General features: G+C 40.4%; 1 protein-coding gene across 1 annotated transcript in view; it reads left to right on the top strand.

Moving 5' to 3' along the window:
• ntrk2b (neurotrophic tyrosine kinase, receptor, type 2b) overlaps window positions 1-12,191 on the top strand; it is a 50,780-nt gene that overhangs the window by 34,551 nt on the left and 4,038 nt on the right. Inside the window, exons 15-17 of the mRNA XM_060912237.1 lie at window positions 249-421; window positions 1,822-2,062; window positions 11,618-11,776. Coding sequence (XP_060768220.1) covers window positions 249-421; window positions 1,822-2,062; window positions 11,618-11,776 — 573 coding nt within the window. The remainder of the gene's footprint in view (window positions 1-248; window positions 422-1,821; window positions 2,063-11,617; window positions 11,777-12,191) is intronic.

The following is a 12,191-nucleotide window of genomic DNA, read 5'->3' as shown; positions in this document are numbered from 1 at the left end:
GTGAATTTCTCAAAGCATGTTCCTTTTATGAAGCTAGGAACTCAACATGTGATAAAAGAAAAAAAACTTTGATGTATGTCTGAAATATTGATTACTTGCCATTAGTAGCAGGAATCTCTTTTAATAATAATAGTTCAAAAAAATTAACTCAAAAGTGTGTGTGTTCTAAGAGTATACACATATCGGGTAGAACCTGAGAACTTTCGCTAAGAGTAAAGGGTGTTTTTGTTTCAAAAAAAATCTCGCAGACCCTGAAAGAAGCGAGCGAGAGTGGTCGGGCTGACTTCCACCGAGAGGCAGAGCTTCTGACCAACCTGCAGCATGAGCACATCGTGACGTTTTATGGCGTGTGCGTGGAGAGCGATCCCCTCATCATGGTGTTCGAGTACATGAAGCACGGAGACCTCAACAAGTTCCTCAGGCATGTGTTGGCCCTGGTTCTGGAGCTGGTTCTGTTTCTGTTTCCGTTCCATGAAAGAATTTGGTTCTCGTCTGAAAAATTGTTGCGCTGCTGCAATAAATAAATAAAGAACTGATGATTTCGATGGGGGGTGGGGTTGGGGTCATTTTGTTGCCGTGACAACTTAAGCAACTCGAGTTATTGAGATGACCCCCATGGAAATAGGACATGAATGGTGGGGGTTGGATTGAAATTGTTTAAAAAAGATAAATTATCATCACAATCACAAATGATTGAAAGAAATAATACAAACCCTAAGAAACCCTGTAGCTACACAATCGATAAACAGCTAAAAGCAATAAAGCCATGTTTCAGCTTGGACACAAGTGTTGATGAGTTTAGATGCTGAAGAATTCACTGGAACCTCTGGATGGTTCAAAATGTTCTCAAAGCTAGAAGTAGTCAAGTCAAAGTCCCTCCCGTGCCAAGACAGTCTCCTGTTCCAGTACTAACCAGGCCCTTAAGGCACATTGGGCGGTGCAGATCTCCATTTCTATAGCCCTTGGCCTTTCACCTATACAGCTAGGGTTACAGTGGGGGGCTAGTCCTCTGGTAACTACAAGAGTTTGACTCTCTGCTCACATCTGTATTGCAGCGTGCCTTGCCAGATGGCAATAGGTACCATTTTTATGATGGTCTTTGGTATGACCCAACAGCGAGTAGAACTTGTGATCTCCCAGTCGAGAGGTGGATGCGCTAACCACTAGGCCAACTCACGGTCCCAGAATTAGAAATCACACACACACATCACATTATCTCTAGCCGCTTTATCCTTCTACAGGGTCGCAGGCAAGCTGGAGCCTATCCCAGCTGACTACGGGCGAAAGGCGGGGTACACCCTGGACAAGTCGCCAGGTCATCACAGGGCTGACACATAGACACAGACAACCATTCACACTCACATTCACACCTACGGTCAATTTAGAGTCACCAGTTAACCTAACCTGCATGTCTTTGGACTGTGGGGGAAACCGGAGCACCCGGAGGAAACCCACGCGGACACGGGGAGAACATGCAAACTCCGCACAGAAAGGCCCTCGCCGGCCCCGGCGCTCGAACCCAGGACCTTCTTGCTGTGAGGCGACAGCGCTAACCACTACACCACCGTGCCGCCAGAATTAGAAATTGTTAAAAAAAAAAAACCTCCACCATTCCTATTTTTTAAACTCCTACTCCTGATTAGGTAACAATTCATCTCTTAAAGTAGTGAAGGGGAAACACACACTAGTTGTCTGAAGAGCATTGCTGATAGATATGTGTTTTTTTTTTTTCATTTAAACACAAGCATGCATGAAAATGTTTCATAGTACATGATGGGTGCTTTTCTTACCTCTCTCTCTCTCTCTCTCTTGGCTGATCAGGGCTCACGGTCCAGATGCGATTTTAATGGCAGACGGGCAGCAGAGTTTGCTGGTGGAGCTGACTCAGTCACAGATGCTGCACATTGCTCAGCAGATCGCAGCCGGAATGGTGTATCTGGCTTCGCAGCATTTCGTTCACAGAGATCTGGCAACACGCAACTGCCTGGTGGGGGAGAATCTGCTTGTGAAGATCGGAGACTTCGGCATGTCCAGAGATGTGTACAGCACAGATTACTACAGGGTATGCACACTGAAATAATAATAATAATGTCAGCGGCACGGTGGTGTAGTGGTTAGCGCTGTCGCCTCACAGCAAGAAGGTCTGGGTTCGAGCCCCGGGGCCGGCGAGGGCCTTTCTGTGTGGAGTTTGCATGTTGTCCGCGTGGGTTTCCTCCGGGTTCTCCGGTTTCCCCCACAGTCCAAAGACATGCAGGTTAGGTTAACTGGTGACTCTAAATTGACCGTGAATGTGAATGGTTGTCTGTGTCTATGTGTCAGCCCTGTGATGACCTGGTGACTTGTCCAGGGTGTACCCCGCCTTTCGCCCGTAGTCAGCTGGGATAGGCTCCAGCTTGCCTCCGACCCTGTAGAACAGGATAAAGCGGCTAGAGATAATGAGATGAGATAATAATGTCTCTGGATTATATTAGTGCTTCCATTTATATGAAGGATATGAAAGCATGAGTTCTTGGCGAATGGCCTCCTACATTACCAACCATGCTTGTGGTGTAGGAAGATTTTGCCCTTGCGTCATCCTCGATGCAGCGGCGCTTTAGTCTTTTAGTCTGTCCAGCTCTCTCACCGGCGGCACGGTGGTGTAGTGGTTAGCGCTGTCGCCTCACAGCAAGAAGGTCCTGGGTTCGAGCCCCGGGGCCGGCGCGGGCCTTTCTGTGTGGAGTTTGCATGTTCTCCCCGTGTCCGCGTGGGTTTCCTCCGGGTGCTCCGGTTTCCCCCACAGTCCAAAGACATGCAGGTTAGGCTAACTGGTGACTCTAAATTGAGCGTAGGTGTGAATGTGAGTGTGAATGGTTGTCTGTGTCTATGTGTCAGCCCTGTGATGACCTGGCGACTTGTCCAGGGTGTACCCCGCCTTTCGCCCGTAGTCAGCTGGGATAGGCTCCAGCTTGCCTGCGACCCTGTAGAAGGATAAAGCGGCTAGAGATAATGAGATGAGATGAGCTCTCTCACCTCCTCATCTGTTCACTCTGCTCAAACAGATCCGCTTCCAAAACTTCCACTTTCATTCTGATATCTCCATCGACAGCAACGTGTTCAGTCATCTCTTAGATCGTTAACTTGCCTAGCCAAGTCCTTGCTATAACTGCACTGCATTCTCAAACTTTGAGTCCAACGTTTGCACGACTGTCTCCTCGACTTCTGTGTTCACGTTCTCATTAAAATGAAAACAAATGTACCTAGAAAATGATAAATAAGAAAAGAAGTTCTTGCTCTGTTGTTTTCACAACAAAATCTGATCATAATCACTTATGTCTAAGATCGTTGTGGAAATATTTTCGCCCATTGAACACTACTGTCAGTGAGCGAACGATAACAGTGTCCCATTGTGACATCAGTGAGGCATACAGCTGCTATTATTCTATCCGTATTCACTGGTTATGAGTAATCACGCCCTCTGATTGGCTACTCTACTACAAGGCTACTAGCTCATATACCGTGAGTAGAGAAAAACAAAATGGCGGAGCGTGTTCCTGAACCAACCGAGGACGAAATAAAAACTCTACTCGAAAACAAACCCCCCAAAAATACAAAAAAATCAACAAAATATGGAATGAAAGTATTTGATGGTAAGAATGTATCTTTTTTTATTTTTCAAGAATTATTATTATCGCATTTTTCACAAATTGCTCCCGTTATTTCGCCACTTTGTTTACATTCTAAGCGGAAATTATTTTGTCGGACGTTTTGTATAAAGTTTTTATTTATCGAATTTGCAAAAAATAAAAATGCTCTGTTTCTCAAAATCCAGTGAATGTGGAGAGAATAACAGTTATTCACTCACTCAATCTTGTCGTACATGGATTATAGCCGACTCGGTGCTACGCGCCTCATTGTCTATCAGCTCATGTACGATTCGATCTCATGGAATAACTGTTAAACATCTTATAGGAACAATGAAAATACGGCACCAAACACCAACCTTCATTTAAAAATGGACCCTTTTTACCGTTTTATCTTGTGCATGACTCATCAGTATCAATTCAAACACACAGTTCTTGCCTTTCCGAAGTCCTCCATTAAAATGCAACGATGTCTGATTATTGACTAGCGAAAAAAATCGAACCAATAGGACTGTAAACTAGTGTACTCATTTTCTAATGACCACTATTCACAGTCCAGGGGAAAACACTGGATATGTTTTTTTTCCACTGTTAATATCATTACATTCACTGCTACTCAAAAGTTTTTGAACCCCCTGATGTAATGTTTTTGTTTAAACCTCAGGAAGTAAATGCAAATGAAATTCTCTAGAAATAGAAAAAAATTAAGTGTGAAACTTAATATAACAGTGAACTGAGAAGTGTTTGTGACTTTATTTATTTATTTTTTTGGAAAGGAATTAGATCTCTCTAATTCGATACTTGAGTTACTATCACTAATATCAATTATCAGATAAATCTTGGCTATTAATAACGGTTTCACCAAACAAGATTTTTTTTTTTGAATAGTTGTTGAATTTTTTTCCCATTTTTACATTATAATTGCCAATAATGGGTAAACTGGAATAAAAACATAAACACTCCATGTGTTCCAACATAACACAGCTACAAATCTAAAGAGGTTTAAACTTTAACTTAAAATTTACTTAAGTTTAAATTTCTGTTGCTTTCAATTACATTTTTTGCACATGACTAAACTATAGTCTCACAGGAGTGCCATTAAAAAAAAAAAGAATAAATCTGCAAAATAATCAGAAAATAAATGTTGAATAAGAAAATTAATAAAAAATAAAAGAATATGAAAATAAATACAGAAATAAAAAAAATATTTTTTAATGATTTTCTTATTCTTTTTAAAATTATTTAAAAAAAGAATAAGAAATAAATTCTTTTTTAAAAATTTCTTGAAAAATATATTTTTCTTTAAGAATAAAAATTAAATATGAAAATCAATAAAAATAACTGAACAGAACATTTTTTAACTAATGACAATGTCAGTAATTATAAAAATTTATTTTTATACTACTACTGTTATTTTCATTTATTTTCTTATTCAACATATACACACAAATATATATATATATATATATATATATATATATATATATATATATATATATATGCTGGTCATATAATTAGAATATCATGAAAACGTTGATTTATTTCAGTAATTCCATTCAAAAAGTGAAACTTGTATATTATATTCATTCATTACACACAGACTGATATATTTCAAATGTTTATTTCTTTTAATTTTGATGATTATAACTGACAACTAATGAAAACCCCAAATTCAATACCTCAGAAAATTAGAATATTACTTAAGACCAATACAAAAAAGGATTTTTAGAAATGTTGGCCAACTGAAAAGTATGAACATGAAAAGTATGAGCATGTACAGCACTCAATACTTAGTTGGGGCTCCTTTTGCCTGAATTACTGCAGCAATGCGGCGTGGCATGGAGTCGATCAGTCTGTGGCACTGCTCAGGTGTTATGAGAGCCCAGGTTGATCTGATAGTGGCCTTCAGCTCTTCTGCATTGTTGGGTCTGGCGTATCGCATCTTCCTCTTCACAATACCCCATAGATTTTCTATGGGGTTAAGGTCAGGCGAGTTTGCTGGCCAATTAAGAACAGGGATACCATGGTCCTTAAACCAGGTACTGGTAGCTTTGGCACTGTGTGCAGGTGCCAAGTCCTGTTGGAAAATGAAATCTGCATCTCCATAAAGCTGGTCAGCAGCAGGAAGCATGAAGTGCTCTAAAACTTCCTGGTAGACGGCTGCGTTGACCTTGGACCTCAGAAAACACAGTGGACCAACACCAGCAGACGACATGGCACCCCAAACCATCACTGACTGTGGAAACTTTACACTGGACCTCAAGCAACGTGGATTCTGTGCCTCTCCTCTCTTCCTCCAGACTCTGGGACCTTGATTTCCAAAGGAAATGCAAAATTTACTTTCATCAGAGAACATAACTTTGGACCACTCAGCAGCAGTCCAGTCCTTTTTGTCTTTAGCCCAGGCGAGACGCTTCTGACGCTGTCTCTTGTTCAAGAGTGGCTTGACACAAGGAATGCGACAGGTGAAACCCATGTCTTGCATACGTCTGTGCGTGGTGGTTCTTGAAGCACTGACTCCAGCTGCAGTCCACTCTTTGTGAATCTCCCCTACATTCTTGAATGGGTTTTGTTTCGCAATCCTCTCCAGGGTGCGGTTATCCCTATTGCTTGTACACTTTTTTTTCTACCATATCTTTTCCTTCCCTTCGCCTCTCTATTAATGTGCTTGGACACAGAGCTCTGTGAACAGCCAGCCTCTTTAGTAATGGCCTTTTGTGTCTTGCCCTCCTTGTGCAAGGTGTCAATGGTCGTCTTTTGGACAACTGTCAAGTCAGCAGTCTTCCCCATGATTGTGTCGCCTACAGAACGAGACTGAGAGACCATTTAAAGGCCTTTGCAGATGTTTTGAGTTAATTAGCTGATTAGAGTGCGGCACCAGGTGTCTTCAATATTGAACCTTTTCACAATATTCTAATTTTCTGAGATACTGAATTTGGGGTTTTCATTCGTTGTCAGTTATAATCATCAAAATTAAAAGAAATAAACATTTGAAATATATCAGTCTGTGTGTAATGAATGAATATAATATACAAGTTTCACTTTTTGAATGGAATTACTGAAATAAATCAACGTTTTCATGATATTCTAATTATATGACCAGCACCCATATATATATATATATATATATATATATATATATATATATATATATATATATATATATACACAGTGGTGCTTGAAAGTTTGTGAACCCTTTAGAATTTTCTATATTTCTGCATAAATATGACCTAAAACATCATCAGATTTTCACACAAGTCTGAAAAGTAGATAAAGAGAACCCAGTTAAACAAATGAGACAAAAATATTATACTTGGTCATTTATTTATTGAGGAAAATGATCCAATATTACATATCTGTGAGTGGCAAAAGTATGTGAACCTCTGGGATTAGCAGTTAATTTGAAGGTGAAATTAGAGTCAGGTGTTTTCAATCAATGGGATGACAATCAGGTGTGAGTGGGCACCCTGTTTTATTTAAAGAACAGGGATCTATCAAAGTCTGATCGTCACAACACGTTTGTGGAAATGTATCATGGCACGAACAAAGGAGGTTTCTGAGGACCTCAGAAAAAGCATTGTTGATGCTCATCAGGCTGGAAAAGGTTACAAAACCATCTCTAAAGAGTTTGGACTCCACCAATCCACAGTCAGACAGATTGTGTACAAATGGAGGAAATTCAAGACCATTGTTACCCTCCCCAGGAGTGGTCGACCAACAAAGATCACTCCAAGAGTAAGGCGTGTAGTAGTCGGCGAGGTCACAAAGGACCCCAGGGTAACTTCTAAGCAACTGAAGGCCTCTCTCACATTGGCTAATGTTAATGTTCATGAGTCCACCATCAGGAGAACACTGAACAACAATGGTGTGCATGGCAGAGTTGCAAGGAGAAAGCCACTGCTCTCTAAAAAGAACATTGCTGCTTGTCTGCAGTTTGCTAAAGATCACGTGGACAAGCCAGAAGGCTACTGGAAAAATGTTCTGTGGATGGATGAGACCAAAATAGAATTCTGGTTTAAATGAGAAGCGTTATGTTTGCAGAAAGGAAACCACTGCATTACAGCATAAGAACCTTATCCCAGCTGTGAAACATGGTGGTGGTAGTATCATGGTTTGGGCCTGTTTTGCTGCATCTGGGCCAGGACGGCTTGCCATCATTGATGGAACAATGAATTCTGAATTATACCAGTGAATTCTAAAGGAAAATGTCAGGACATCTGTCCATGAACTGAATCTCAAGAGAAGGTGGGTCATGCAGCAAGACAATGACCCTAAACACATAAGTCGTTCTACCAAAGAATGGTTAAAGAAGAATAAAGTGAATGTTTTGGAATGGCCAAGTCAAAGTCCTGACCTTAATCCAATCGAAATGTTGTGGAAGGACCTGAAGTGAGCAGTTCATGTGAGGAAACCCACCAACATCTCAGAGTTGAAGCTGTTCTGTACGGAAGAATGGGCTAAAATTCCTCCAAGCCGGTGTGCAGGACTGATCAACAGTTACCGGAAATGTTTAGTTGCAGTTATTGCTGCACAAGGGGGTCACACCAGATACTGAAAGCAAAGGTTCCCATACTTTTGCCACTCACAGATATGTAATATTGGATCATTTTCCTCAATAAATAAATGACCAAGTCTAATATTTTTGTCTCATTTGTTTAACTGGGTTCTCTTTATCTACTTTTCAGACTTGTGTGAAAATCTGATGTTTTAGATCATATTTATGCAGAAATATAGAAAATTCTAAAGGGTTCACAAACTTTCAAGCACCACTGCATATATATATATATATATATATATATATATATATATATATATATATATATATATGAGTGATTCCACACTTATGGGTACTGAAATGGGGACATGAACTTTTTCACCTAAAACCATTTCTTTTTTTACCATCAGGTCACAAAACATGTAATCTTTAATGAATGATATGTTAAAAGATAACTTTAATTTTCTGAGATGTAATAAAAACATATTTATATGCCAAAGTCAAGCCTATGAGTTCCAAAATGATGTCTGTTACATTACTTCTGTTACGATTGTCCATCTCGCGTCTGTTACAAATTAATTACAATCTAGCTCTATACCATGTTAATCTTATTGAAAGAATGTGTATGTTTATTCTACTACACATGTTTATTAATTATATTTGCTAAAACATCACCTTCCTATGTTTCAAAAAGTAATTCTACATTGTTAAAATTGAGAATATACAGTGGTATGCAAAAGTTTGGGCATCCCCTGGTCAAAATTGCTCTTACTGTGAACAGTTAAGCAAGTTGAAGATGAAATGATCTCCAAAAGGCATAAAGTTAAAGATGACTCATTCCCTTTATATTTTAAGCAAAAACTTTTTTTTTTTTCATCTTTTACATTTTCAAAATGACAAAAAAGGAAAAGGGCCCCAAGCAAAAGTTTGGGCACCCTGCATGGTTAGTACCTAGTAACACCCTCTTTGGCAAGTATCACAGCTTGTAAACGCTTTTTGTGGCCAGCTAATAATCTTTCAGTTCTTACCTGGGGGATTTTCACACATTCGTCCTTGCAAAAGGCTTCCAGTTCTACAAGTTTCCTGGGCTGTCTTGCATGCGCTGCTCTTCTGAGATCTATCCACAGATTTTCAATGATGTTTAGGTCAGGGGACTGTGAGGGCCAGGGCAAAACCTTCAGCTTGTGCCTCTTGAGGTATTCCATTGTAGATTTTGTGGTGTGTTTTGGATCATCGTCTTATTGTAGGACCCATCCTCTTTTTAACTTCAACTTTTTTACAGATGGTGTGATGTTTGCTTCTAGAATTTGCTGGTATTTATTCGAATCCATGCTTCCCTCGACCAATGAAATGTGCCCTGTGCCACTGGCTGCAACACAACCCCAAAGCATGATCGATCCACACCCATGCTTCAGAGTTGGAGAGGTGTTCTTTTCCTGGAATTTGGCACCCTTTTTTCTCCAAACATACCTTTGCACATTGTGGCCAAAAAGTTCTATTTTGATTTCATCAGTCCACAGGACTTGTTTCCAAAATGCGTCAGGCTTATTTAGATGTTCATTTGCAAACTTCAGATGCTGAATTTTGTGGCTAGGACGCAGGAACGTTTTTCTTCTGATGACTCTCCCATGAAGGTCATATTTGTTCAGGTGTCGCTGCATAGTAGAACAGTGCACCACCACTCCAGGGTCTGCTAAATCTTTCTGAAGGTCTTTTGCAGTCAAACAGGGGTTTTTATTTGCCTTTCTAGCAATCCAATGAGCAGTTCTTTCAGAAAGTTTTCGTCATCTTCCAGACCTCACCTTGATCTCCACTGTTTCTGTTAACTGCCATTTCTTAATAACATTACAATCTGAGGAAACAGCTACCTGAAAACACTTTGCTACGTTCTTGTAGCCTTCTCCTGCTTTGTGAGCATCAATTATTTTATTATTCAGAATGCGAGGGAGTTGCTTAGAGGAGCCCATGGCTGTTGATTTTAGGGACAAGTTTGAGGAGTCAGAGAATTTATACAGCTTTGAAATCTGCATCATCTGACCTTTCCTAATGAAGAATTTGAACAAGCCACAGCTCAATAAGCTAATTAAGGTCTGGAAGCTTGGTAAAAGTTACCTGAGAACTCAAATGTATTGGGGTGCCCAAACTTTCGCATGGTGTTCCTTTTCTTTTTTCACTCTCCAATTGTACAAAACAAAAATAATACACAAATCTTGCAGAAAACGCTGAAAAGAAATGTCTCGTCTTTACCTTTATGCCTTTTGGTGATTAGTTCATCTTCTGCTCGCTTAACTATTCACAGTAACAGACATTTTCAGTAAGGGTGCCCAAACTTTTGCATGCCACTGTATATGTCCACAACACTTCTGTTACGTTCTGACTTTGGCATATAAATATGTTTTTATTACATCTCAGAAAATTAAAGTTATCTTTTAACATATCATTCATTAAAGATTACATGTTTTGTGACCTGATGGTAAAAAAAGAAATGGTTTTAGGTGAATTTTTAAAAATAAGTTCATGTCCCCATTTCAGTACCCATAAGCATGGAATCACTCATATATATATATATATATATATTTTTTTTTTTTTTTACAGCTCTCGTGTGACTCCATAGTAAACCTTAAAGTAGGAAACTTAAAAACACAAACTCTAAAATTAATTAGTTAATTAGTTAGCTAACTAGACACTTAGTCCTAGTTAACAATTTTCTGCTTTTTGTTTGTATTTTTTAACAGAAAAGGCTGTTATATGATGCTAAAACAGATGATTAATGCTGATGAATAATGAATGCGCGATTTAAAAAAATAAAAAAATAATCTCCTCCTGCAGTTAGTTGTTCCAAAAAAAGCTCAGACCATCTGACACTGAAGGGCTCTCCCAGATCTGCCCCATGCTAACACTGCCAGGAGCACACTGTGTTTTTTTTTGTGTGTGTGTGTCTCAGCCCTTAGACTACCAGCTCCCTCTCCTGTCAAATACCAGACACTAAAACAACACTTAAATATCTCATCTCATCTCATCTCATCATCTCTAGCCGCTTTATCCTGTTCTACAGGGTCGCAGGCAAGCTGGAGCCTATCCCAGCTGACTACGGGCGAAAGGCGGGGTACACCCTGGACAAGTCGCCAGGTCATCACAGGGCTGACACATAGACACAGACAACCATTCACACTCACATTCACACCTACGGTCAATTTAGAGTCACCAGTTAACCTAACCTGCATGTCTTTGGACTGTGGGGGAAACCGGAGCACCCGGAGGAAACCCACGCGGACACGGGGAGAACATGCAAACTCCACACAGAAAGGCCCTCGCCGGCCACGGGGCTCGAACCCGGACCTTCTTGCTGTGAGGCGACAGTGCTAACCACTACACCACCGTGCCGCCCACACTTAAATATGAGAGACGAATTGTTCAGTTTAAACAAGCTCTTGCATGCAATCCAAATATTACATTGAAATAAAGCCACAGTTGAACAATCTGGTCCTGTGTGTGCTCTCAGGTGGGTGGTCACACCATGCTGCCCATCCGCTGGATGCCTCCTGAGAGCATCATGTATCGGAGGTTCACCACAGAGAGTGACGTGTGGAGTTTGGGCGTGGTCCTATGGGAGATCTTCACCTACGGCAAGCAGCCCTGGTACCAGCTCTCCAATAACGAGGTCAGTCTGAGGGTCAATGATCAACTTGATACACCCATACATCCACCTGCAGCGGTTTGATGCAGTTCTCTAATCAGCCAATCCCTGGACAGCAGCACAATCATGCAGATCCAAATCAAGAGCTTCAGTTAATTAATGTTCAAACATCAGAACGGGAAAATCGTGATCTCAAAGTGTGACTTTCTTTCACTGTGGCATGGGTGTTGGTTTGAGCCAGATGGTTTGAGTATTTCAGAACCTGCTGATCTCCTGGGGTTTTCACACACAACAGTCTCTAGAGTTTACACAGAATGGTGCGAAAAACAAAAAACACAGTGACTGAGTGACAGTTCTGTGGGTGGAAACAGACGCCTTGTTGATAAGAGAGGTCAGAGGAAAACGGACAGATTCAAGGCGGTTCGAGCTGCTAGGAAGG

Source organism: Neoarius graeffei, chromosome 28 (genome assembly GCF_027579695.1).
Source record: "Neoarius graeffei isolate fNeoGra1 chromosome 28, fNeoGra1.pri, whole genome shotgun sequence".
Lineage (NCBI taxonomy): Eukaryota > Metazoa > Chordata > Actinopteri > Siluriformes > Ariidae > Neoarius > Neoarius graeffei.
This window is presented reverse-complemented; position numbering and strand designations above follow the sequence as displayed.